This window comes from Microcaecilia unicolor, chromosome 12 (genome assembly GCF_901765095.1).
Source record: "Microcaecilia unicolor chromosome 12, aMicUni1.1, whole genome shotgun sequence".
Classification (NCBI taxonomy): domain Eukaryota; kingdom Metazoa; phylum Chordata; class Amphibia; order Gymnophiona; family Siphonopidae; genus Microcaecilia; species Microcaecilia unicolor.
Genome location: NC_044042.1, coordinates 69,395,920 through 69,421,429, shown reverse-complemented (window position 1 = coordinate 69,421,429; position 25,510 = coordinate 69,395,920). Strand labels below are relative to the sequence as shown.

General features: G+C 45.6%; 1 protein-coding gene across 1 annotated transcript in view; it reads left to right on the top strand.

Moving 5' to 3' along the window:
• Positions 1-25,510, top strand: part of MED1 (mediator complex subunit 1) — a 110,608-nt gene that overhangs the window by 16,948 nt on the left and 68,150 nt on the right. The window contains exons 4-8 of the mRNA XM_030220700.1: positions 9,067-9,121; positions 10,631-10,763; positions 11,213-11,241; positions 17,172-17,243; positions 18,102-18,176. Of these exons, the coding sequence (XP_030076560.1) occupies positions 9,067-9,121; positions 10,631-10,763; positions 11,213-11,241; positions 17,172-17,243; positions 18,102-18,176 (364 nt within the window). The remainder of the gene's footprint in view (positions 1-9,066; positions 9,122-10,630; positions 10,764-11,212; positions 11,242-17,171; positions 17,244-18,101; positions 18,177-25,510) is intronic.

Here is a 25,510-nt window from a genome sequence, read left to right as displayed (position 1 = left end):
TAACTGATGTTAGGCTTACTTGAAGTAATCAGTCATAGTCCTCTGTACACTCTTGTGTCTGTGAGTTCCAGAGACTACGTCTGCCAGACGGTAAAAACTGTCATAGCACTGACATCCAGTGGCCTCCAGATAGGCCTGCATGGTGTTGAGACTCTCCAGCGCACTTGCAAAAGTGACAAGAGATTGTTGAATTTCATCAGCATGTGCCTCGCTGCTCATTTCATCATCAGCCGTTGCCTGCGGCTAGGCGCATATCTCAACATCAGTGCTGTCGTTAGCTGTTTGTCGATCGTAATCAACAGCTACATAGTGATGAAACTCCTCTTCAGTAACACCGGCTGGGATGTCAATAACCTGTTCATCTGACGCGTTTGCAACAGCTACATCTGTTTCGTCCCTCTCCGCATCCTTAACAAATCTTGCCTGCTTGTAGCAGTTCACAATGGTTGCCTGTGTAACATGATTCCAGGCTTCTTTCTGCATATGTAGGGAATCCAAAAGTGATAGATTACGAGCCAGTTCAACAGCACGTTTCTCCTTGCCAGTCTGGTCATCCATAATGCTCATCAGACGACGTAGCGCAAGAGCCCAATAATGTTTGAAATTGGCTATTATGCCCTGATCCATAGGTTGGATCAGAGAGGTACTGTTTGGTGGCAGGAAGACCACCTTGATGTTAGACACCCTGACATCATCACTACGTGCAGCACAATTATCACAAAGCAACAAAATCTGACACTTTTGTGCCCGCATTCTAGTGTCTAACTTCTTTAGCCACTGCTTCCAAATTTCCCCAGTCATCCATGAATTTGCGTTAGCCTCGTATGACACAGGAAGTCGTTTAACATTCATGAAGCAATGGGGCTGTTTGCTCTTTCCAATGACGAGTGGTTCCAACTTCTCACTCCCATCCATATTGCAGCAAAGGAGGATCGTCAGTCAGTCCTTCGACGTTTTACTTCCTGTAGTTTCGGCTTGTTTGAATGCAAGTGTTCCATCAGGACCAGTGGAGACCGTTTTTGTCAGCATTGAAAATGTCACAAGGTGCAAACTCGTTCAAGATGGTAGGAAGAACTGAAACAACCCAATTTTTAGCACCAAAGTCATCAGTGTGTTATTTTTCACCATGCTGTTTCTTGAATTTTATGTTGTTCCTCTCCTTCCATCTTTCCAACCATCCAACAGTGGCTTTGAATTCAGTTAGTCCAAGACTTTCAGCTAGCTGATTAGCTTTCTCCATAAGCAGTGGACCACTGACAGGAAACTGTCTGGTCCTACTACTACTACTACTACTACTACTATTTAGCATTTCTAAAGCGCTACCAGGGTTACGCAGCGCTGTACAATCTAACAAAGAAGGACAGTCCCTGCTCAAAGGAGCTTACAATCTAAAGGACAAAAAAGTGCAGTCAATCAAATTGGGGGCAGTCTAGATTTCCTGGATAGAGGTACAATGGTTAGGTGCCGAAAGCGACATTGAAGAGGTGGGCTTTGAGCAAGGATTTGAAGATGGGCAGGGAGGGGGCTTGGCGTATGGGCTCAGGGAGTTTATTCCAAGCATAGGGTGAGGCGAGGCAGAAAGGGCGGAGCCTGGAGTTAGCGGTGGTGGAGAAGGGTACTGAGAAGAGGGATTTGTCCTATGAGTCGAGGTTACAGGTAGGCGCATAAGGGGAGATGAGGGTAGAGAGGTAATGAGGGGCTGCAGATTGAGTGCATTTGTAGTTAGTAGGAGAAGCTTGAACTGTATGCGGTACCTGATCGGAAGCCAGTGAAGTGACTTGAGGAGAGGGGTGATATGAGCATATCGGTCTAGGCGGAAGATGAGACGGGCAGCAGAGTTCTGAACAGATTGAAGGGGGGATAGATGGTTAAGTGGGAGGCCAGTGAGGAGTAGGTTGCAGTAGTCAAGGCGAGAGGTGATGAGAGAGTGGATGAGAGTTCGGGTGGTGTGCTCAGAGAGGAAGGGACGAATTTTGCTGATGTTATAGAGAAAGAAGCGACAGGTCTTGGCTGTCTGCTGGATATGGGCAGAGAAGGAGAGGGAGGAGTCGAAGATGACTCCGAGGTTGCGGGCAGATGAGATGGGGAGGATGAGGGTGTTGTCGACTGAAATAGAGAGTGGAGGGAGAGGAGAAGTGGGTTTGGGTGGAAAGACAATGAGCTCGGTCTTGGCTCCTGACTTGAGAAAACCACCGAAGAAGAGCATCTTCTACATCCTCAGTTTTTTCCACCTGTTTTTGTTTCCTGTGTGGATTTGTATTGTTTTGCCAGTCTTCCAGAAGCTGATCTTTCTGCTTCAAGATACGTGAAATTTGACTGGAATTGACACCATATTCTTTAGCAATAGATGCTTGACTTTGTTTGTTTTCTAATTTTTTAAGAACTTCTATTCGTTCAGCCAGTGTTAAAGTCTTACAGTTGCGCAACGACGACAACTCCAGTGTACACTCTAACAACATTCTTTCGCTTCTGCCAGTGGCAGTTAACCAACGAGATTTCAAATTTACCGCCCCTTTGTCATGTGCCATTCGGCTTCCATATTCTGTGCATGCGCTTATGCGGAGTCTTTCCTTCAGAGGAGCGGTCTTAAACCATGCATATAAGCGAATCTTGCACTTATCAGTGGTGTGCTAAACCGAAGTTTGTCCCCAAAGAAATTGATGGCGCCAAAAATGGGACGGAAGTACAGCATACAGTTAAACAGAGCATGCACTTATCCGACGTGCACTGTGTATGTGTGTGTATGTATATATGTATATATATGTGTATATATATATATATATATATATATATATATATATATACATACAACACAGTGAGTTGATGTCTCCTGGATTGCTCTTGGTGAGCCTCATCAGCTGTTTCCATCTTTTCAGTTTACACTCGCCTGTTGCCATCAGCGGGCTCCACCCTGCCAGATTCAGCAGGATTTCATACTGTCACCAATAGTTGATTTTTATTCTGTTATATCACCTGAGATTTATCCTGCTATTTCAGCTGTATTTCATTCTGACACCTCCAGTTACATTTGTTGGTATTATGCTCTGAGCTTTCAGCTGCATGATATAATGTGACACAGATAATAGGGAAAGAATGTCTGGAGGTCCATTTCAGCCTAGTGGACTGAACATTAGCCATATTGTGTCAGACCATCTAGCCCAGTATCCTGTTTTCCAAACAGTGGCCAAGCCAGGTTACAAGTACCTGGCAGAAACCCAAAATGTGTTCTTTCCTGATGTTATTAGCTCTTTTGCTGTTTCAAGATTTTACTACTTTGCGGATTCTTGAATCAGATGGATGTTCCCTCACAGAAACAGCTAGGTTTACACTTTTTTTTTTTTTTTTTAAAGTTTTGCTGCACTGGTCCTCACATACTCAGCAGTGTTTACCTCATGGAGTCAGCTGGGTGTACCCTATCAGTCTCCTCTCAGTTTATCCTCACAATCAGCTAGACCATGGGTTCTCAGTCCACTTCTCATGACACGTCTAGCTGTAAGGTTTTATGGTATCCACAATGAATATTCATGATCAATTAGCATGCACTGCCTCCTTGGTATGCAGAACCTATCTTATGTATATTCACTGTGGATATCCTGAAAACATGACTGGTTGGCTAGGGTTCTCTCAGGACAGGTTTGGGAATCACTGCTCTTCAGGATTGGTTGGGCTCCCCCCCCCCCCCCCCCCCCGGATCCCCTGGGCTTAACCCCACAGAATCAGCTGGTCTTAACAACATCAAATTAGTCAAGTGCAGCAGCCCAGATTCTTCTGAGCTGCATTTCAGGCTCTTTTGGGTTTTGCTGCACAGAATATTCTGAGCTTCACCTTACAGAATTATCTGGGTTTCATGCTACAGAAGCAGCTGGCCTGTATCTCACTAAATCAGCTGGAAATCACCTAGCGGAATTAATTTGGGCTTTATCTCATAGAATCAATTCTGCTTTATTTAGAGGTGTTTTACCCTCAAGGAATATGCTATACTGCAGATTTCAAATGGTTAACAATGTTTCTTCTTGGTGTTAATGGTACCTCAGCTTGTAAATGCCGGCTGTGCTCGCTCTGCTCGGTAGCTTAGGTGTCCTAGCTTGTACCGGTCTGCTGTACTTTTTTGTCATTGGCAGCACTGTCACCTTTTTCCCAATGCTTCCTATGTTTCTCCTTTTCAGAGGTAACTAGCCTTCAGCATTTCTTCCTCACTTCTGGTTGTGCCTCCCTTCATGGCAGTCTAATATCATTCAGAGTCTCTATATACCCAGAATTCCAACATTACATTATCTTATGGAATTCAGCTTTATGGTATTATTGATTTTCCTTTTTCAAAGGATTGCTATTTTTCACTGTCAGTATAAGCTGTGCTTCAGCTTTACTGTAGAGTCTGTACATCATTTTCAAGATGCCAGTTGGCATTTAGCCTAACATTCTCATCTACACTTAAGTTTTGCAGTATTTCTAATACTTCCCCTTGCAGTTTCAGCTGCAATCACTTCCCATTGTCAGTTCTGTTTTAGCCTCACACCTACTGTACTTCAGCCACTACCTTTATGCCTCAGTCTTCATATCTATTCTGCCTATGTCTGCGAGGTCTTTGATGCCACAGCTTCTTAGTTCTTCTGTGATACTACCTCTTTCTATCATGGATGTTTTCTTTTATACTTTCATCTTATTTCTCTAATGCCTACAGGTTCCCTGGTATCTAGACTAAGCTTGTTAGGCTACATTTCTGGGAGGAGGCTAAGGAAGGAAAAAAAACTTTTACCTGCTAATTTTCCTTCCTTGACTCCTTCCAGACCAGTCCAAAAACCCTCCCTTGTGGATTCTTAGATTACTTGATTCCTTGCTGTCCTTCTTTTCTTCTCATCACACAGCCAGGCTGTTTTCTCAGCTGTTTCTTCAATCAGATCCACCTTTAGTGTGTCACTACTGGGCGTTAGCTCCTGCTATCATTGCAGAGCTCGTTTTCAGTTGCGATTGTTTGCTCCTGTTGTGGTTGTGTTACGATAACTCCTGTTTTATTTCTGACCTCTCTAGAAGTACAGTTCAGTTGCTCAAATTTGTCACTTTAGTGCAGTGGCCGCACCTTCAGTCAGTGTTCTTTGGAACCATTCAGATCAGTGATGTTTTCTTGGTGTGGGTAATACCTCATTATGATGCTTGCTTTGGCCTCTCTTTCATATCTTCTATCTATAAAAGAGGACCTTACGAGACTGGGAGACTGGGCGTCTAAAAGGCAGATGACGTTTAATGTGAACAAGTGCAAAGTGATGCAGGTGGGAAAGAGGAACCCGAATTATAGCTACGTCATGCAAGGTTCCACGTTAGGAGTCATGGACCAAGAAAGAGATCTAGGTGTCGTCGATGATACGTTGAAACCTTCTGCTCAGTGTGCTGCTGCGGCTAAGAAGGCAAATAGAATATTAGGTATTATTAGGAAAGGAATGGAAAACAAAAATGAGGATGTTATAATGCCTTTGTATCGCTCCATGGTGCGACCGCACCTCGAATATTGTGTTCAATTCTGGACGCTGCACCTCAAAAAAGATATAGTGGAATTAGAAAAGGTGCAGAGAAGGGCGACGAAAATGGTGAAGGGAATGGGACGATTTCCCTATGAGGAAAGGCTAAAGCAGCTAGGGCTCTTCAGCTTGGAGAAAATGAGTGGAGTTGAACGGGTAGATGTGAAGCGTCTGTTTACACTTTCCAAAAATACTAGGACTAGGGGGCATGCGATGAAGCTACAATGTAATAAATTTAAAACGAAACGGAGAAAATGTTTCTTCACTCAACATGTAATTAAACTCTGGAATTCGTTGCCAGAGAATGTGGTAAAGGCGATTAGCTTAGCGGAGTTTAAAAAAGGTTTGGACTGCTTCCTAAAGGAAAAATCCATAGACCATTATTAAATGGACTTGGGGAAAATCCACTATTTCTGGGATAAGCAGTATAAAATGTTTTGTACTTTTTTGGGGATCTTGCCAGGTATTTGTACCTGGATTGGCCACTATTGGAAACAGGATGCTGGGCTTGATGGACCTTTGGTCTTTCCCAGTATGGCAATACTTATGTATATCTTTATCTCCATCCACTGGTGGTTGTACATAACCTACAACTTCTGGACTAGTCTGGGAGGAGTAAAGGAAAGAAAATTAGCAGGTGAGACATTTTTCTTAATCTTTTAAAAGGTATAGGACATGATATCTGTGTGAATTAAATAAAAGTAATTTGTATATCTAACATGGTGTATATATCTATTGAACAATTTAAAATATAAGCGGTATTAAGTATTAAACCTATAATGTGATTTATTGTGCTGTGAAATATGGCAATATTTTATTGTTTTCTAATGTGGTGGTGTATGTTTCTTATCTTTATTTTTGTAGCCTCCTGATGCTCCTAACGCTGACGTTTGCCAAAACACATTCACTTTTTAAAGTATTTCTTTGACTAATAAACATACATTACTTTAAAAGTTCCTATAGCTTTATAGCAGGAGCTACAGAATCACATCAGAAAATATATGGTTAGTGCTAATTCAAAACTCATAACTGGCAGTGCCAGGCTTGCAGATAATGAAACATTCAGTGTTTGCTTACCATAACATCAATAGACCTCCATGGTTACTCGTTTGACATAACTCAGTCTTATGGCTTACCTATATTGTCATCGGTCTTTTGAATTTAATCTTTATTTTCTATAAACATTAGAAACTCTTTATATAATTTTAATACATTTTTGTAAAAAAATTATTTACTTAAACAGAAGGACGCACAACCAACATAAATCATGTTTCGCCAATTAGACTGCATCAGGGTATGGTCCTCTAATTCTGAAAAAAAAAATGAGCATAATCATTAAAAACGTAAACTTCAACTTTCAAGAAACACGTGATATATATTAGTAAGATACAAAATGTCGCATACCAGCTCATTAACTTCTACATTATCAAAGCTTTCAAAATGGCGCCCTCGCTAAGGATGCTGCTGAATTAAATAAATAATATTGAAATATCACCTGACCCTCACAACTACCAATCAGCTGCAAGTGGGCTGTCCAATCACAGTAGTAATGCCCAAATCGAACTCTGAATTAAGTCACTTGGGGGCCATCATGTTTAAATTAAAAATCCATTTCTGCTCTTTACAATTCAACAGGCTCTCAAAATTTCCATCCTCCTACCCCAACTCAATCTTATCCAATATCCTTCATTTGATCTTTGTCACTTGATGGCCCTTCTCTAACCAATGGGATACTAGAGGACCATCATAACCTTTTGTTTTATTTATTTTTACTTATTTGACAGATTTTTAATTTATTTGAAAGCTTTCCATATGTAGATATAAATATCATGAAATAAAAATTGAATATCACAAAAAATTAGTGTAGCTTGTAGAAACAGCAGTTATAAACTCTCTGTTTTGTGCTCATTTTTCTACACTGTTCTATACAATACAGATGGCCAAATTTCAGTGAGGATATCCTATTTCCTGATGGGTTCATCTTAACTGTTGTAATCTGCCTTGGGAAGCCTGGTGTTATAAAGATGGAATATATTGAAATTAAATGGGAGTAAAATTAAACTCTCCTTTTATTGGGGCACATGGAATCACATCTTCACTTGTTTTGTAGAAGTTTACATTTTAGAAACACAAATGGATTATTCTGTTTTGAGCATGTTTCAGAGACAACTGGTTTTATAAGTCAGAATAAAAATAAATACTGCATTTTGTTTCATGCAGATCTCTCATTTATTTAAACATAACTAAATGGGCTATAAGCCCCTAATGCAGTCCTTTGGTTTCTTACATTTTGTTCTTGTAATGTGCCAAAACTGGAAATACAGTGAGACAGAATAATAGTAATGAACTATGTTAAGTATATTTTTATAATATATCACTACATTCCACAAAACAAAAGGAGCGAGTTCCCACAAACCATCTTTCTATTGTGATCTAGGCACAGGAAAAAAGATTTTAACTACACACATGTTTCAACCTAATTCATATTAAATGTGGGATATAAATGTCATAGCTAACTAACTAACTAACTAACTAAATAAATAAATAGATATAAACTCTGAATGTTGAGCACCTGATTCTCATAACATGATGTCTGTTTTGGTGGCCCTTTACTAGGAGCAAAAAATCAAAAATCAAACACCACCTGCTGGCCAACCAAGAGAAATACCCTCAAGGGAAAAAGTGTTATAGGGCAGCAATACAAATCACAAAGCATAGGAACCCTCTGTTCCGCCACAGGAGCATCCCTATTGTAGAGCTTTCAAATAAAAATATTTATTTATTTATTTATTATCTCATTTGTACCCCACAGTTTCCCAATAGTGTCAGGCTCAATGTGGCTTACAGTGCACCATATACACTCCCCATGAGGCTTCCCTTCTGCCCATCCACTGGATGCTGCTGCCTGGCCTGGGGACACTACCATTCCCCCCTCCCCCGCACCATCTGTCGTCTTCCTCGGGTCCCACTCACTCCTCTTCTGCGAGGTCTGTCTTCTTTGCAGGACTCCCCCTCCCGTGAGTTCAAGGTCTCCTCAACCTTTTCACACAGTTCCCCGTCTGCATCTTGATCTGTAAGATTAGACATGCAGACAGGGATCTGTGTGGGGAGGTTGAGGGGGCAGGAGTGAAGAGAGATGCAGTCACAGATCAGGTATGCAGCACACAGCCTGGGGAAGGGGACTGGGAGGGGGGAGATAAATACAGTCACTCACAACCTGAGTGACTATCCCCCTCTCCTGTCTGTGTGCTTCATGGCTGATCTGTGGTCTGGATAGGCATGAGGTCAGTCTGGGGGGGGGGGGAAACAGATACAGTCACAGCCTGTGTGACTGCATCTCTCTTCCCTCCTGCCCCTCCCCAAGACTGTGTGCTTCCTTTTTTTAATATCACACGATTAATCACGATTAAAGATTTTACTGGAAATGCAGCCTTTATATAGATAATGCGGGAGGGACAGAACTTTATTTTGTTGTTTTAGGCTTGAGTTTAACCTCAAAACAATACACACATTTTCTTATAACCTTCTTTTCTTTTGTTATAAATGTGGATAGTGTCCTCTCTGTCTGCAATGACAGATCGGCTGGAATCCATTGCTAGGCAGAACGGGTAAGTAACTGTTCCTTAATTGTGCCTTGCTATGGTCATAAATGTCTTTGTGTAGAAATGGGAAGGGGGAGATACTGTGTTGATGCTGCTACTCATACAAGCAATGTGGGCTATGAACAGTTAAATCTCCAGTGCAGATCCTGGAGTTGTGAACCCTAAAGGGTTATGGTCTAAATGGAGAGAGTGAATTGATGATGGTGAGGGATATTTGATGGGAACAGAGAACAATCCCAGGTTTGAGTTCGTTAGTGAAGTTAACCAGGTCTGTAGAATGTGTCACATTAAACAAAGATGTAGACATAAGAGGCATCTCACAGACCCAAATTCAAACCTGGTGGAGGGGGGGAGGAGATAGTTATCTGTTCCCATCATACTTTGTCATTGGCATGCAAAAGAACTAAAACAATAAGATCAGAGAATTAAAATGTATGGCACTAAGGGGGTAACTTTATCATAGGAGCTGACACTGTGGGTACTTGAGCACCCCCAATATTGAGAAAATTCCTTGTATGTGTCCAGGGAGGGGTTATTTCCACTGGGCTTAGCACCCCCAATAATTTTGAAAAGTTAGCTCCTATGAACTTTATAAATCATTTTCCGAGTGTAAAGCATGGTTTACATGTAGAAACAGGCTCTTGTAAAATTACCCTTGGGTATACATGTAAAAAGTAGACACACCAGAAGAGTACACTTTTACACGTTATGCACTTTGTGTTCTTGGAGTTTTGACATGCATGTGTATTTATTTACAGTAATTTGATATACCTCCTGAACTAACAGGTAGACCTAGGCAGTTTACAATTCTAAAAAATAGAGGAACTACAATGTTCAGATAGGAAAGTAAATAGCACGCACACTAAGAAGGACCAATACATATCCATATAGGGCTGGTGCAAAACAAAGGGGAAGGGTAGAAGAGTAAGTGGGGCATGCATTGGCATAGAGGACACGCACACATTTACACCTTCAGAGCAGGTGTAAAATAGTGCAAGACCATTTATGTGCTACTGGGGATTAATGCAAGAGCCTGATTTATAAAGACAGGTAGGCACCTATGATTTCTTTATAAAATAGTCACCTTTTTTGACTTTTTACATAAGTACTCTGTTTTTAAATTGCCCTTCACATATGTATTCTTTCTGGAGAGGGGTAGCTCCAGAGCTGCAGTTTACAAGAGAAGGTGATGATGTAGATATGGGGTAGTGATAAGAACTGTATGATATCCGAAGGCGGGGGCGGGCTGGGACGCTGAAGACTGAGATAGAAAGGTGTACAGCAGGATTGGAGGAATAGCCTAATGGTTAGAGCAGTGGGCTGAGAAACAGGGGAGCCCAGTTCAAATTCCTCTGTAGCTCCTTGTGAGGTTGGGCAAGTCATTTATCCCTTCATTGCCTCTAGTATGAATCTAGATTGTGGGCCCTTTGGAAAAAAGCATGAGCTAAATGTTTAAATAGTCTGAAGAGTGTTGTGCTTTCATCTGTATTTTCCTTTCTGCTGTTCTGTTTTAAGCCTTGGGTCCCATCTAAGTGCAAATGGCACAGAGTGTTACATCACTTCAGACATGTTCTATGTGGAGGTCCAGTTAGATCCTGCTGGACAACTCTGTGATGTCAAAGTGGCTCACCATGGAGAAAATCTTGTGGTAGGTTACACTGAAGTTCTCATTAGGAACCCGCCAAGGGGGAGAATTCCCTTCCACCCCCACCTCACCCCTGTTTATTTTGTTGAAGGTTTAATAAGGGTCCACTGGAGAAACCTCACTAGTCTTGGTATATTTACAGTATATTTACGCCTTTACAGTACTATGTAAGCCACATTGAGCCTGCAAATAGGTGGGAAAATGTGGGATACAAATGTAATAAATAAATATTACTAATAGTATACCTGCAGTGACCATGATTATTATCGGGTTGAGGACATGTAAGGTGCCACTAGAATAAACAAATGTTAGGAATCAGAATAACTTAGTAAAACTTAGGAGTATTTTACTAAAGACTGCTGTAGATAACATATGATAACCTTTATTAAAAAGACTACCCCCCCCCCCCCCCCATCTAGACAATTTGAATATTTCCATTTGTACTTTTTCAGAGCTGTCCAGAGCTGGTGCAGCATTTGAGGTAAGTGAACAGACTTATATTCTTATATATTTACTGATATTTTTGATTGTGGAAAGGCTTAGCTGGTTTTGGTCTCAATTTTGGGCCAGAATATTGATGAGTCAGTCTTTTTTTCCAGGAGGAAATCCAGTGACCAATGGCAAAAAGTATATATATTTTCTTATTATCCTGTTAGACCAATCTAGAGAAGTGAATTATGCTTCTATAATCAGCAGAAGGAGGCAAAGAACACTGACTTCCTTTTCCTTTCCAGTCCAGACCAGTGGGTTATATTCTCCAACCAGCAGATGGAGGTAGAGAAGAATACAACTTTGTCTGCAGCTAGTCAGTATTTCTCTACCTCCAGCAAATTGGACTGGTGCGACTGGATTCCTTTTTCAGAACCGTCTCCCACAGGTACAGCTTACAGACCACGTCCTAGTGGTGGAGTCCAGAGATCAGTTACTTCACTAGGGATAGGTTCATGGATCGTTCCCTGGTCAAGTTGGAGGAGCCATTCTTTGTTTTTACCTTTTATAGGGGAGGGGGGGGGGTTCAGTCCTCTGATATTCTGAGCCCTCACCTGCAGGCTTGTGCTCTGAAGAGTGGGCTGGCACAAGTCCTATGGTAATGTTGGTCTGGAACCCTTAGGTAATTTTCTTTTTTGGGGGGGGGGGGGGGGGAGAGGGAGGGAGCTCAGCCTTTAAAGAGGCTGCTAGCAGTACAACAAAGTTTTGTTTATAAATTATTTTTTTTTTAACAAATCAGGCAAAGGGAAATCCGGATCCGCAGGGAGGTATACCAGGACAGACAGTCACGAGTCGGCTAGGGGGGCAATCCCCATGCAGTTGAGTACCCGGAGAGCAGAGGGAGTGCAGCATGCCTGTGGAACCCGTGGCAGCCAGCAGTTCTCCATGGCTGCCTTGTCCACATGCCTAGATTGCAGTATGGGGCTACTGGGATTACTTTCACACATTTCTGGAAAGGCTCTAGAGCTGGCAGCAGCGAGCAGTCTTTCAGAGCAGCCCCCAGCCTGTCTCAGAACTTCAATTTCTGCTTCCTTCTGTCTGTAACCCTCAAACACCAGCTCTGCTGGTGGAATGCCTTGGTTAATCTCTTGAAAAGAGTCCTCCCAGAGTGCACAATGGTGACAACTGATGCGACCCGCATGGAGTGTGGAACTCATTGCTAGGTTCAGTCCCATACAGGGGACACAGTCAGTGACAGAGACTGCCTAGGCCATCAGTTGCCTGAAAATGAGAAGCATCCAGCTGATAGTCCAAGAGGAGAAGGCCATTCAAATGCTGTCAGCCAGCTTGACAGGGTCATCAGGCAGGGGGCACCAAGAACAAGGCAGTGGTCTAGGAGATCCATTGATTATGCAGCTGGGCAGAGGACCACTTCACAGCAACCTCAGCAATGTACATAGTCTCTCTGCACATTGTCCACTCCTATATCAGTTGTCAGATCTTGGACCCAGGGGAGTAGGAACTGAACTACTTTGCCTTCCAGCTCCTAGTGGATCACTGGTGCGTTCCAAGTTTCAATTTTATGGCTGCCTCGGAGAATACAAAGTGCCTACATTTCTTTAGTAAATGGGCAGTGGCGGGGTCGGAGGGGATAGATGTTCAGGTCCAGGAGTGGCCCAAGCAAGAATCTCTCTATATCTCTCCCTAGCTGCTGATAGGTCAGGCATTGTGGAGGATTGCAGTTCACCCATTCTTGGTCATTCTGGTGGTCACGGATCTCAACGCCCTTGGTATGTAGATTTAGTCCACCTACTTGTGGACAAGCTCATAAGGGGGAGGAGCCTGCTGAGACAAATATCCTGATCCCTTTTGTCTTATGGCGTGGCAACTGAGGTGCAGGGGTTACCTGGCAGCAGTGTTGAAGATCCTTTTAAAAGCATGTAACTCCCTAACCTCCTTAGCATGAAAACCTGGTGTGTCAAGAGCTGGCTGCCATCCTATTTGTCGAGGGGTTTGATCAGGACCTAGCACTAAACTTTTCTGAAAGTTCAGATGACTCGCTTTAGAAGTTTGGTAGGGGGAAAGTCCCTTTTCAACCCAACTGGATGTGGTCTGATTCTTGAGGAGGTTTAAACACATTTGTCTCCTGCTCCAAGTGGTGTTACCACAGTTTAATCTGAATCTGGTCCTGAGGGCTATGTTGGGCCTCCCCTTATGAGCCCCTCAAGCTTGTATCCTTGAAAAGTTTTCATTGAGAATGGCCTTTCTGGTGGTAATTTGTTCTGATCTTCAGGCTTTGTCCTACAGAGATCTTTACCTGTCCTTTATTAGTGACTTGGTATCTATTTGGACAGTACCTGAATATATGTAAACCGCTTTGAATGTAGTTGCAAAAACCTCAGAAAGGTGGTATATCAAGTCCCATTTCCCATTCCCTTTTAGTGAAGGTGGTCAACTCCTTACATATGAATCGAGTATTTTTCCTTCCCAGTGTTCCTTCAGGCTCCATTCAGGCACTCCACAAGCTGGATGTGCAGAGAGCCTTGCTGAGTTATCTCAAGGTCACTAATGAATTAAGAAGCTTAGATCACCGTTCTGTTCTCATGGGCTGTGCAAAAGGGAATTAGCCACTAAGGCTTGATGTGCTGTTAAGGCTGCCTGCATTTTGGCTCTCAAGGTGAAACCCGTGAGCCTTTGAATTCATTATACCTGGGCACAGGCAACCTCTCTGGCAGGGGCTCAGGCGGTCTCTCCAGATTACATTTGTATGGTTTCAACCTGGTGCTTCCTTTGTGAAGCAGTATAAAATTGATGTGATAGTTCCTTTGGCAGGGCAGTTGTTAAGGGAGCATTTTCTTTCTCTCACCCAGTGGGGTAAAGCTTTGGTACATCCCACTAGTCTAGCTGGATTAAAAGGAAGGTGAAATTTTAGTTTTATCTTTTCATTTCCTTGAGTCCTGTTAGACCAGTCCAGCATCCTACACCGGAACACAAAGGATAGTGGATTGCCTCTATAACTGGCCTGCGGATTGGGAGTCCTGGTCTGCTTCTGTGTTCTTCAGGTTTCTTTATTAAATTAAAATTATCATAGGGAGGTTCTCTATGGGGCTTTAAATTACATTTTGTTGGATTTGTTGTTTGATTTGGCAAACTCATACTGACTAGCTTTAGACTGCACCACTTCTTATACTGGTGGTGCCATTAGTCTTCTCTTCATCTGCTGATTGGGAGATATAGCCCACTGGTTTGAATGGTCTAACAAGACTCAAGGGAAGGAAATTAACAGGTAATATTAAAGAGGGGAACAGTTCTAGACCTAGTGGAGTGTATGATCTGCTGCACAAGGTAACTGTGCTGGGGCCACTTGATAAGTGATCATAACATGATCAGATTTGATATAATATCTGGAGTAAGTATAACAGGAAATCCAATATGTTAGCATTTAAAATTCTAAAAGGAAACTATGATCAAATGAGGAGAACGGTCAAAAAAATCTTAAGATGAACAGTTGCAAGGGTCAAACATTTACATCAGACATGGATGTTATTCAAAAAGCCCAGACCAGATATATTCTCCATACTGAAAAAGGTGGAAGGAAGGCCAAACGACAGCCGGTGTGGTTAAAAAATGAGGCGAAGGAAGTTATTAGAGCTAAAAAAAAAAAAAAAAAAAACCTTCAGAAAGTGGAAGAAGGATCTGATTGAAAATAATAACAAACAGCGTAAGGAATGTCAAGTCAAATGCAAAGAGAGACTTTGAAAAGAAGATTGTGTTGGAGGCCAAAACATAAAAACTTGGTGAAAGAATCAGCTGGACCACTAGATGACTGAGGGTAAAAGGGCACTTGGGGAAGACAAGGCCATAGCATAGAGACTAAATGAATTCTTTGCTTTGATTTTTTTCTGAGGAAGATGTTGGAGAGATACTAGTAGACAGTCAAAAGGTGAAAAGATGTTCCAAAAGAACACCAGAAGTCTGCTTGATTGCTGTGGAAATATTCACCCGCCGTCTTTGATTTGAGGAGAGATACTAGTGCCAGAAATGGTATTCAATGCTGATGAGTCAGAGAAACTGACATAAATCTCTGTAAAGCTGGAAGATGTAATGGGCAATTTGACAAATTGAAGAGTAGCAAATTGCCTGGACCAGATAGTATACATCCTAGAGTGCTGATAGAATTGAAAAATGAACTTCCAGAGCTGCTGTTACTAATATGTAATTTATCAACCAAGCATGGTACTGGGACATTGGAGGCTAACCAATGTAACGCCAATTTTTAAAAAGTCAGAGGTGATCTGGGAAACTGTAGACTGGTGAGCCTCGGGTCAGTTCCGAGCAACATGTTAGATTATTATTATTATTAAAAAAAAATTACTCAGCATATACATAGGCATGGATTACTAATACAAATCCAACATGCAGGATTGCTGAAGAAATGCCATGAGCTCACTAAAGATGCAAGTAGTAGCCCTGGTGTATTAAAAGGATTGGGTGCAGGGGCCCTTGTCTGCACATCCTGACGTTGCTTATCACTTGGGGAGGGGGGGATATATCTCAGGCCTCTGTTGCAGGCATTGGTTCTAGCTTGGGACCTAAATTTGGTCCTATGTGCACTGGGAGTTTTATCCTTTGAGCCTTGCATTAGGCATTGTTGAGGGATGTTAACACTTAAAATGGCATTTTTAGTGAATATTTGTTTTCATGAGACATATCTCCATAGCTTCAGGTACTCTTCTGTGGAGAGCCCTTTTCTGTCCAAGGGAAACAGGGAGGCTTCTCTCTATATGATGGTGTCATTTTTTGCTTAAGATGTGTTCAGCTTTTACTGCCAATCGAGAACTTTTTCTGCCTTTGTTTTTTTAAAGAAGTGTGGGCAATGTTTTTTTGGAGTTGTATCTTTAGATATGCATAGGACAATAGTATGTTCTTTGAAAATGACCAATCATTTTTCATCTGATCATGTGTTTAATTTTGTTTTTGGATGGAAGTGTAGGGGGGTGGGGAACAAAAAGTGGTGTGCTGGTGAGTTGGTTGAAAGAAGTGATTTCTTTAGTTTACATTCTGAAAGGGAGTGTGGTTCTGCTCATTCTACCAGAGCCCAGGCAACCTCATGGGCTGAGTTGCATGCCTTTTCTCTGTACACTTTTGCATAGCTTTATAGTTTGATCATTCATGCCAGGGATGACGCAGTCGTTCAGCCAGGCATTTGCAAGATGAGTATTTTAGGGTCGCTCCCAGCTTAAGGGGTGCTTTGTTAATCCCAGACTTTTCTTTCCCCATGTCCCAGCGTACCAGTCCAGCATCCTGCCTGTTCAGTCTGTGTATTCAGTCTTTTAGTTGTTACCTATTTATTGCTTTATTTTCCTATGGATTCCTTGGGTCTTGGGGCTGGCTTTGGTGAGGACCTTGTTATCCCTTCATCCACCTTTGTGGGGATCTGTGGGAGTTTGGGTTAGCTTTGTTACAGAAATACTGAGGAGCTTTAGGCTGCATGGTGCCTTTTGTTCTGGTAGAGGGGCAAAACACATTCTCTGGATTGGTCTGGTAGGACTCATGGAAATAAAATTAGGAGGTAAAACTAGTAGGCAAAGGGAAATTTTGGTTTTCATAAACAGATGGCTAAATGAATATCAAGTTTTAGAATATGAGCCACCCTGTTCTGTCCAGGATGTGGGCTCTGACTTTATGCAGTGAGTAGAGCGGTACCCTGGAAGAGTTGTTGTGTACTATCTGCATAACAAACTGTTTAAGGAACTTTTCCTGAGACTTGAAATGATCAATCTCTATTTTTTTTTCCTTATTCAAGACTTCTTTGACACCCGGAATGTTATGTTATGTTTGTATAATTAAATTCTTGCTTGAACTGTTTAGAAATCACTGAGCAGTTTACAATCAGCAAAGCCTTACAAATCCTTTTCTCCCCAGTCTTTCCACGTACCTTCCTCTTTTTGTGGTTTGTAACAGCTATCTGTTTTGTTCTAGAGAGAAAAACTTTGAGGAATTTTCACAGCATCTGAAGGGCTTGGTGAATCTCTACAAGCTGCCAGGAGATAAGTATGTACTGCAGGTGTTCTGTCCAGGAGTAGCTGGCACATTTTCTAAAACCTCCTTAATAAAGACACCAAGAAAGTAACTGGCGAGTGATATATCTACAGAACCAAAATAGTCCTTTCTTCAGGCAGTGTTTGAACCAAAGTGCTATGCCCCTTCTTTCTCTTATTCCCCTCTCCCTGATACCATGTACATCTGGAATAAGGTTGGAATTATTTTTTCTGTTATTGTTTATGCCCCAACTGCTGATCTTGAATCCAAAAGTGAATGGCTGTACTTAAAGCAAATTTGGGACATTTCTTAGTCTTTTCACCTGAAATAAGGATCTGTAGTGTAGAAAAATAAGCATAAATAAAGTGGTGCTTGAGCCAGGTTCCTATGGACTCAATTGCAGCTGAAGTCGTAGTGAATGTCTTGCCTCGTGGATGAGTGCATGGGAGCTGTGGCATTGTGGCAGTTATTGAAAGGAGTCCCATCTGAGATGATAACCACTGCAGAGCAGGTTCAGGAAGCATTTGGGAATTTGGCAGGGGGGATTGGTGATAAAACTTCCTGTATACTTAGACTGTTTGTACATGTCCTGACTAGCAGGACGATCTCTTCTGAGCCTGAGATAATCTCCTTTTGCTCATTCACTTTCAAGTCTCTTGATGCTTGAAGAGTGAATTTGGACTTTTTAGACTCAGTTTGTTGCTTGTATTCTGATTGGAAAAGATTTAGGAATATGAATACCAACCACAAAAAAAAAATCTATCTTTCTCTGGTGTTCTCTTGCCTTTTGAGTGATGCAGTTGGAATTAATCTCTCACACAGAAAAATTTGATTTAGTTTTGATATTGCTATTTTTTCTCCCTCTTCTAGCAAACTTAAAACTAAAATGTACCTGGCTCTACAGTCCTTGGAACTGGATCTGTCCAAGATGTCAACTATGTACTGGTGAGAGAGGTTAACACTTCCCTCATAGATTTCTGACTAGCGATTCTTTTGTTCTGCTATCTGGTTCCTAATGTAAAAGCATTGGGTGCACCTGATGCACCATATCTATTATTCTCCGAGGACAAGCAGGCTGCTTGTTCTCACTGATGGGTGACGTCCACGGCAGCCCCTCCAATCGGAATCTTCCTAGCAAAGTCCTTTGCTAGCCCTCGCGCGCCCGCGCGCACCGCGCATGCGCGGCCGTCTTCCCGCCCGAAACCGGCTCGAGCCGGCCAGTCTTCTTTCGTCCGCACTCGGTACGGCTGTGTTTTTGTCATGTCGAGCCCCGGAGAGTTGACCTCGCGCGTCCGTTTTGAAATAGACGTGTTTTTTTTTTTCTTCGGAAAAGTTCTAGTTTTGTTCGGGAAGTGCTCCGGAAACCCCCTTGGGTTTCGTTTGCCCCTTCCCTTGTTTCCAGTTTTTGCCCCGGTAAGTTTTCTTTCGTCGTCGGGGTAGGCCTCTTTTCGGCCTCGGTCGAGATTTTTCTCCCTTAAAGTTTTGGTGCTCCAAATTCGTCATTTCGGATTTTGATTTCGCCGGCGTGATTTTTCCGCCCATGACATCGAAGCCTTCCAGCGGCTTCAAGAAGTGCACCCAGTGCGCCCGGGTAATCTCGCTCACTGATAGGCACTCTTCGTGTCTTCAGTGTCTGGGGGCCGAGCACCGTCCTCAGAACTGTAGTCTGTGTTCCCTGTTACAAAGGCGGACTCAGGTAGCGAGATTGGCCCAGTGGAACGTTTTGTTCTCGGGCTCTTCGTCGGCATCAGCACCGGGGTCATCGTGTGCATCGACGTCATCAGCGTCCAGACCTTCATCCTTGGCCGCCAGTGCATCAAGTGCATCGAGGCATCGGCCCTCTGCATCGGCGCCGAGACATCGGATAGCTGCATCGACGTCGGTGGTACCGGGACCTCGTCTCCTGATGTCGTCGGACGGTGGTGCATCGGGTGGAGTGCAGGTGAAGGCTGTCCATTCCCCTGCTGGTGGCGGTGAGCCTTCGGGTGGGTCTCCCCCTACCCTGAGGGCTCCTGCGGTACAGCCCCCCCGGGATCGACCTGCTTCGACCTCGGCCCTGAGGAAGCGACGGATGGATTCTACGTCCTCCTCGTCGGTGCCGGGGAGCTCCGGTGACATGCTTCGGAAGAAGTCGAAGAAGCATCGACACCGGTCTCCTCCCCGCGTCGGCACCGAGAGCTCTGGGTCGCCGAGGGAGTCGGCACCCAGCAGGCATCGGCACCGAGAGGACCGCTCACCCTCTGTTCAGGAGGTGTCGATGCGCTCCACTCTGGACAGCCCGGAACAGCCTCCACGCCCGGAACAGGTTCTGACGTCGACGCCTGCATCGACCTCTATGCCTTTCTCTGCAGCCGCTCTGAACGAGAGCCTCCGGGCCGTTCTCACAGAGATTCTGGGAGAGCTGTTGCGCCCTACCCCTCCGGTACCGGCGGTGCTTGCGCCTCCGGTACCGTCGAGCGTGGCGCCGGCTGGCCCATCGCCCGGGGTGAGGTCCCCGACGTCGGTACCGCGTGCAGTGCCGACTGCGGCCACCTCCCAGGAGGGCTCCCCGACTACGTCGGCGGAGGGAGCTTCGCCGATGCGGGCAAGGGAGTCTACCTCTCGACGCCCCCATCGTGGACGTGGCTCCACGGAGTCGAGCCGGGCGAGGTTGCAGACACAGGTCCGTGAACTTGTGTCTGACACCGAGGGTGAGGCCTCGTGGGAAGAAGAAGAAGACCCCAGATATTTCTCTGACGAGGAGTCTGAGGGTCTTCCTTCTGATCCCACTCCCTCTCCTGAAAGACAGCTTTCTCCTCCCGAGAGTCTGTCTTTTGCTTCCTTTGTCCGGGAGATGTCTACGGCCATCCCCTTCCCGGTGGTTGTGGAGGACGAGCCCAGGGCTGAAATGTTTGAGCTCCTGGACTATCCTTCTCCACCTAAGGAAGCGTCCACTGTTCCCTTGCACCATGTCCTGAAAAAGACATTGCTTGCGAACTGGACCAAGCCACTAAGTAACCCCCACATCCCCAAGAAGATCGAGTCCCAGTACCGGATCCATGGGGACCCAGAGCTGATGCGCACTCAGTTGCCTCATGATTCTGGAGTTGTGGATCTGGCCCTATAGAAGGCTAAGAGTTCTAGGGAGCATGCTTCGGCGCCCCCGGGCAAAGACTCTAGAACCTTAGACTCCATTGGGAGGAAGGCCTACCATTCCTCTATGCTCGTGGCCAAAATCCAGTCTTACCAGCTCTACACGAGCATACACATGCGGAACAATGTGCGGCAGTTGGCGGGCTTGGTTGATGCTCTCCCCCCTGAGCAAGCCAAGCCTTTTCAGGAGGTGGTCAGGCAGCTGAAGGCGTGCAGAAAATTCCTGGCCAGAGGGGTGTATGACACCTTTGATGTTGCGTCCAGGGCCGCTGCTCAAGGTGTGGTGATGCGCAGGCTCTCATGGCTGCGTGCCTCCGACCTGGAAAATAGACTCCAGCAGCGGATTGCGGACTCGCCTTGCCGTGCGGACAATATTTTTGGAGAGAAAGTCGAGCAGGTGGTAGAGCATCTCCACCAGCGGGATACCGCATTCGACAAGTTCTCCCGCCGGCAGCCTTCAGCATCTACCTCTACAGGTAGAAGATTTTTTGGGGAAGGAGGACTGTTCCCTATTCTTCTGGCAAGCGTAGGTACAACCCTCCTTCTCGACAGCCTGCGGCCCAGGCTAAGCCCCAGCGCGCTCGCTCTCGTCAGCAGCGTGCGCCTCAGCAAGGCCGCGCGGCTCCCCAGCAAAAGCAAGGGGCGAGCATTTGACTGGCTCCAGCAGAGCATAGCCGACATCCAAGTGTCAGTGCCGGGCGACCTGCCGGTCGGGGGGAGGTTGAAAGCTTTTCACCAAAGGTGGCCTCTCATAACCTCCGATCAGTGGGTTCTGCAAATAGTCCGGCAAGGATACACCCTCAATTTGGCCTCAAAACCTCCAAATTGTCCACCGGGAGCTCAATCCTACAGCTTCCAGCACAAGCAGGTACTTGCAGAGGAACTCTCCGCCCTTCTCAGCGCCAATGCGGTCGAGCCCGTGCCATCCGGGCAAGAAGGGCTGGGATTCTATTCCAGGTACTTCCTTGTGGAAAAGAAAACAGGGGGGATGCGTCCCATCCTAGACCTAAGGGCCCTTAACAAATATCTCGTAAAAGAAAAGTTCAGGATGCTTTCCCTGGGCACCCTTCTCCCCATGATTCAGCAAAACGATTGGCTATGCTCTCTGGACTTGAAGGATGCCTACACACACATCCCGATACTGCCAGCTCACAGACAGTATCTGCGATTTCAGTTGGGCACACGCCACTTCCAGTACTGTGTGCTACCCTTTGGGCTCGCCTCTGCGCCCAGGGTGTTCACAAAGTGCCTAGCTGTGGTAGCAGCGGCACTTCGCAGGCTGGGGGTGCACGTGTTCCCGTATCTCGACGATTGGCTGGTGAAGAACACATCCGAGGCAGGAGCCCTGCAGTCCATGCAGATGACTATTCGCCTCCTGGAGCTTCTGGGGTTTGTGATAAATTATCCAAAGTCCCATCTTCTCCCAGTGCAGAAACTCGAATTCATAGGAGCTCTGCTGGATTCTCGGACGGCTCGCGCCTATCTCCCAGAGACGAGGGCCAGCAACTTGTTGTCCCTCGTCTCGCGGGTGCGAGCGTCCCAGCAGATCACAGCTCGGCAGATGTTGAGATTGCTGGGCCACATGGCCTCCACAGTTCATGTGACTCCCATGGCCCGTCTTCACATGAGATCTGCTCAATGGACCCTAGCCTCCCAGTGGTATCAGGCTGCTGGGGGTCTAGAAGACGTGATCCACCTGTCCACGAGTTTTCTCGAATCCCTGTATTGGTGGACAATCTGGTCCAATTTGACTCTGGGACGTCCTTTCCAAATTCCTCAGCCACAAAAAGTGCTGACAACGGATGCGTCTCTCCTGGGATGGGGAGCTCATGTCGATGGGCTTCACACCCAAGGAAGCTGGTCCCTCCAGGAACGCGGTCTACAGATCAATCTCCTGGAGTTGCGAGCGATCTGGAACGCTCTGAAGGCTTTCAGAGATCGGCTGTCCCATCAAATTATCCAAATTCAGACAGACAACCAGGTTGCCATGTACTATGTCAACAAGCAGGGGGGCACCGGATCTCGCCCCCTGTGTCAGGAAGCCGTCAGCATGTGGCTCTGGGCTCGCCGTCTCGGCATGGTGCTCCAAGCCACATATCTGGCAGGCGTAAACAACAGTCTGGCCGACAGACTGAGCCGGATTATGCAACCTCACGAGTGATCGCTCAACTCCCGAGTGGTGCGCCAGATCTTCCAAGCGTGGGGCACCCCCTTGGTGGATCTCTTCGCATCTCGAGTGAACCACAAAGTCCCTCAGTTCTGTTCCAGGCTTCAGGCCCCCGGCAGACTGGCATCGGATGCCTTCCTCCTGGATTGGGGGGAGGGCCTGCTGTATGCTTATCCTCCCATTCCTCTGGTGGGGAAGACTTTGTTGAAACTCAAGCAAGACCGAGGCACCATGATTCTGATTGCTCCTTTTTGGCCGCGTCAGATCTGGTTCCCTCTTCTTCTGGAGTTATCCTCCGAAGAACCGTGGAGATTGGAGTGTTTTCCGACCCTCATCACGCAGGACGAAGGGGCTCTTCTGCATCCCAGCCTCCGGTCCCTGGCTCTCACGGCCTGGAGGTTGAGAGCGTAGACTTTGCCTCTTTGGGTCTGTCAGAGGGTGTCTCCCGCATCTTGCTTGCTTCCAGGAAAGAGTCCACTAAGAGGAGTTACTTCTTTTTATGGAGGAGGTTTGCCGTCTGGTGTGACAGCAAGGCCCTAGATCCTCGCTCTTGTCCTACACAGACCCTGCTTGAATACCTTCTGCACTTGTCTGAGTCTGGTCTCAAGACCAACTCTGTAAGAGTTCACCTTAGCGCAATCAGTGCATACCATTACCATGTGGAAGGTAAGCCGATCTCAGGACAGCCTTTAGTTGTTCGCTTTATGAGAGGTTTGCTTTTGTCAAAGCCCCCTGTCAAGCCTCCTACAGTGTCATGGGATCTCAATGTCGTTCTCACCCAGCTGATGAAACCTCCTTTTGAGCCACTGAATTCCTGCCATCTGAAGTACTTGACCTGGAAGGTCATTTTCTTGGTGGCAGTTACTTCAGCTCGTAGAGTCAGTGAGCTTCAGGCCCTGGTAGCCCAGGCCCCTTACACCAAATTTCATCATAACAGAGTAGTCCTCCGCACTCACCCTAAGTTCTTGCCAAAGGTTGTGTCGGAGTTCCATCTGAACCAGTCAATTGTCTTGCCAACATTCTTTCCCCGTCCTCATTCCTGCCCTGCTGAACGTCAGCTGCACACATTGGACTGCAAGAGAGCATTGGCCTTCTACCTGGAGCGGACACAGCCCAACAGACAGTCCGCCCAATTGTTTGTTTCTTTTGATCCCAATAGGAGGGGAGTGGCTGTAGGGAAACGCACCATATCCAATTGGCTAGCAGATTGCATTTCCTTCACTTACGCCCAGGCGGGGCTGGCTCTTGAGGGTCATGTCACGGCTCATAATGTTTAGAGCCATGGCTGCATCGGTAGCCCACTTGAAGTCAGCCTCCATTGAAGAAATTTGCAAAGCTGCGACGTGGTCATCTGTCCACACATTCACATCTCATTACTGCCTGCAGCAGGATACCCGACGCGACAGTCGGTTCGGGCAGTCAGTTCTTCAGAACCTGTTTGGGCTTTAGGATCCAACTCCACCCCCCGAGGGCCCTGTTTGTTCTGTTCCAGGCTGCACTCTCAGTTAGTTGGTAAATTTTTTAGGTCAATCTCAGTTATGTCCTCGCCGTTGCGAGGCCCAATTGACCATGGTTGTTGTTTTGAGTGAGCCTGGGGGCTAGGGATACCCCATCAGTGAGAACAAGCAGCCTGCTTGTCCTCGGAGAAAGCGAATGCTACATACCTGTAGAAGGTATTCTCCGAGGACAGCAGGCTGATTGTTCTCACAAACCCGGCCGCCTCCCCTTTGGAGTTGAGTCTTCCCTTGTTTCTCTTTTGCTACAATACGAGACTGGCCGGCTCGAGCCGGTTTCGGGCGGGAAGACGCATGCGCGGTGCGCGCGAGGGCTAGCAAAGGACTTTGCTAGGAAGATTCCGATTGGAGGGGCTGCCGTGGACGTCACCCATCAGTGAGAACAATCAGCCTGCTGTCCTCGGAGAATACCTTCTACAGGTATGTAGCATTCGCTTTTTCTATTAACTTGAGTTAGGCACACAAGTGGAGTAGTCATAGCATGCTTCTGTGACAGAACAACTCTCCCAGAGCTCGGAACTTAATGCTAAATTTATAAGAAGGGGCAACCCTCCCTTCATGCAGTGGTCTCTTCTAAGCAAACTCTCCCAACAAGCTTTTGTCTTCAAATTGGAGGGAAGTTGACATACTTGACACCTTCCAAAGCATATAAGAAACTGAAGCATGTCAGTGCTGTATCTCCTTATGTTAACTTCCAACAATTGGATGACTCCTCGGCACAATGGTTCAGGCAAAGAATGCATAGATGTCACCCAGCTAATGAGTTGCTCAGTGGAGATATCGCTACTCTTGTGTGGAGTTTGCTTATTTCTTGGCAGGCCTCTGCACTGTGGCCTATGTCATCAGCTCCTGACCAGTGAAACTTGGGGAAGGCACTTCCATGAAAACTTACCAGAATCTGAGACTATCCATCTGCTGCTCCTCACATGTGCAGCACCAGCCACTAGCACCGACCTTGAGTGGTGGTTGTTATTGCTAAGATGGCAAGTAGCTGAGACTGAGCCTTTGTTGAGAGACTGGAAAAATATGTTTGAACTTTCTGAAAATCCATATGTACATATTGGACCATATAGAGCAGATAATCCACTATGTGGGGTGACTCCCAGGTCCACTCCGATCCACTCAGGGCCTCTGCTCTTGGTGCCGTGCGCCGCATTTTTCTCTTTACATCTATTTTCTCCCAGTCAGTACTAACCTCACCCAATTATACCTAATTCTGAATCACGTTATGGCCCCTATACACATTCTCTTCCTTGCCCTGTCCCTTCCTAATCTTTTCCCTCACCCTCTACTTCTCTCCACTACAGGAACTCACTGCCCATCCATCGACTTCATCACCTCACCTTCTCTCCTACCCTCTTCCTCCCTCTTAGCTTTTAATCTTCATCTCTTTCTTCCTTCCATTTTGCCTTCCCCATTCCATCTAAATACCTCTCGCCTTCGACACCTTCATGGCCACACCTCTC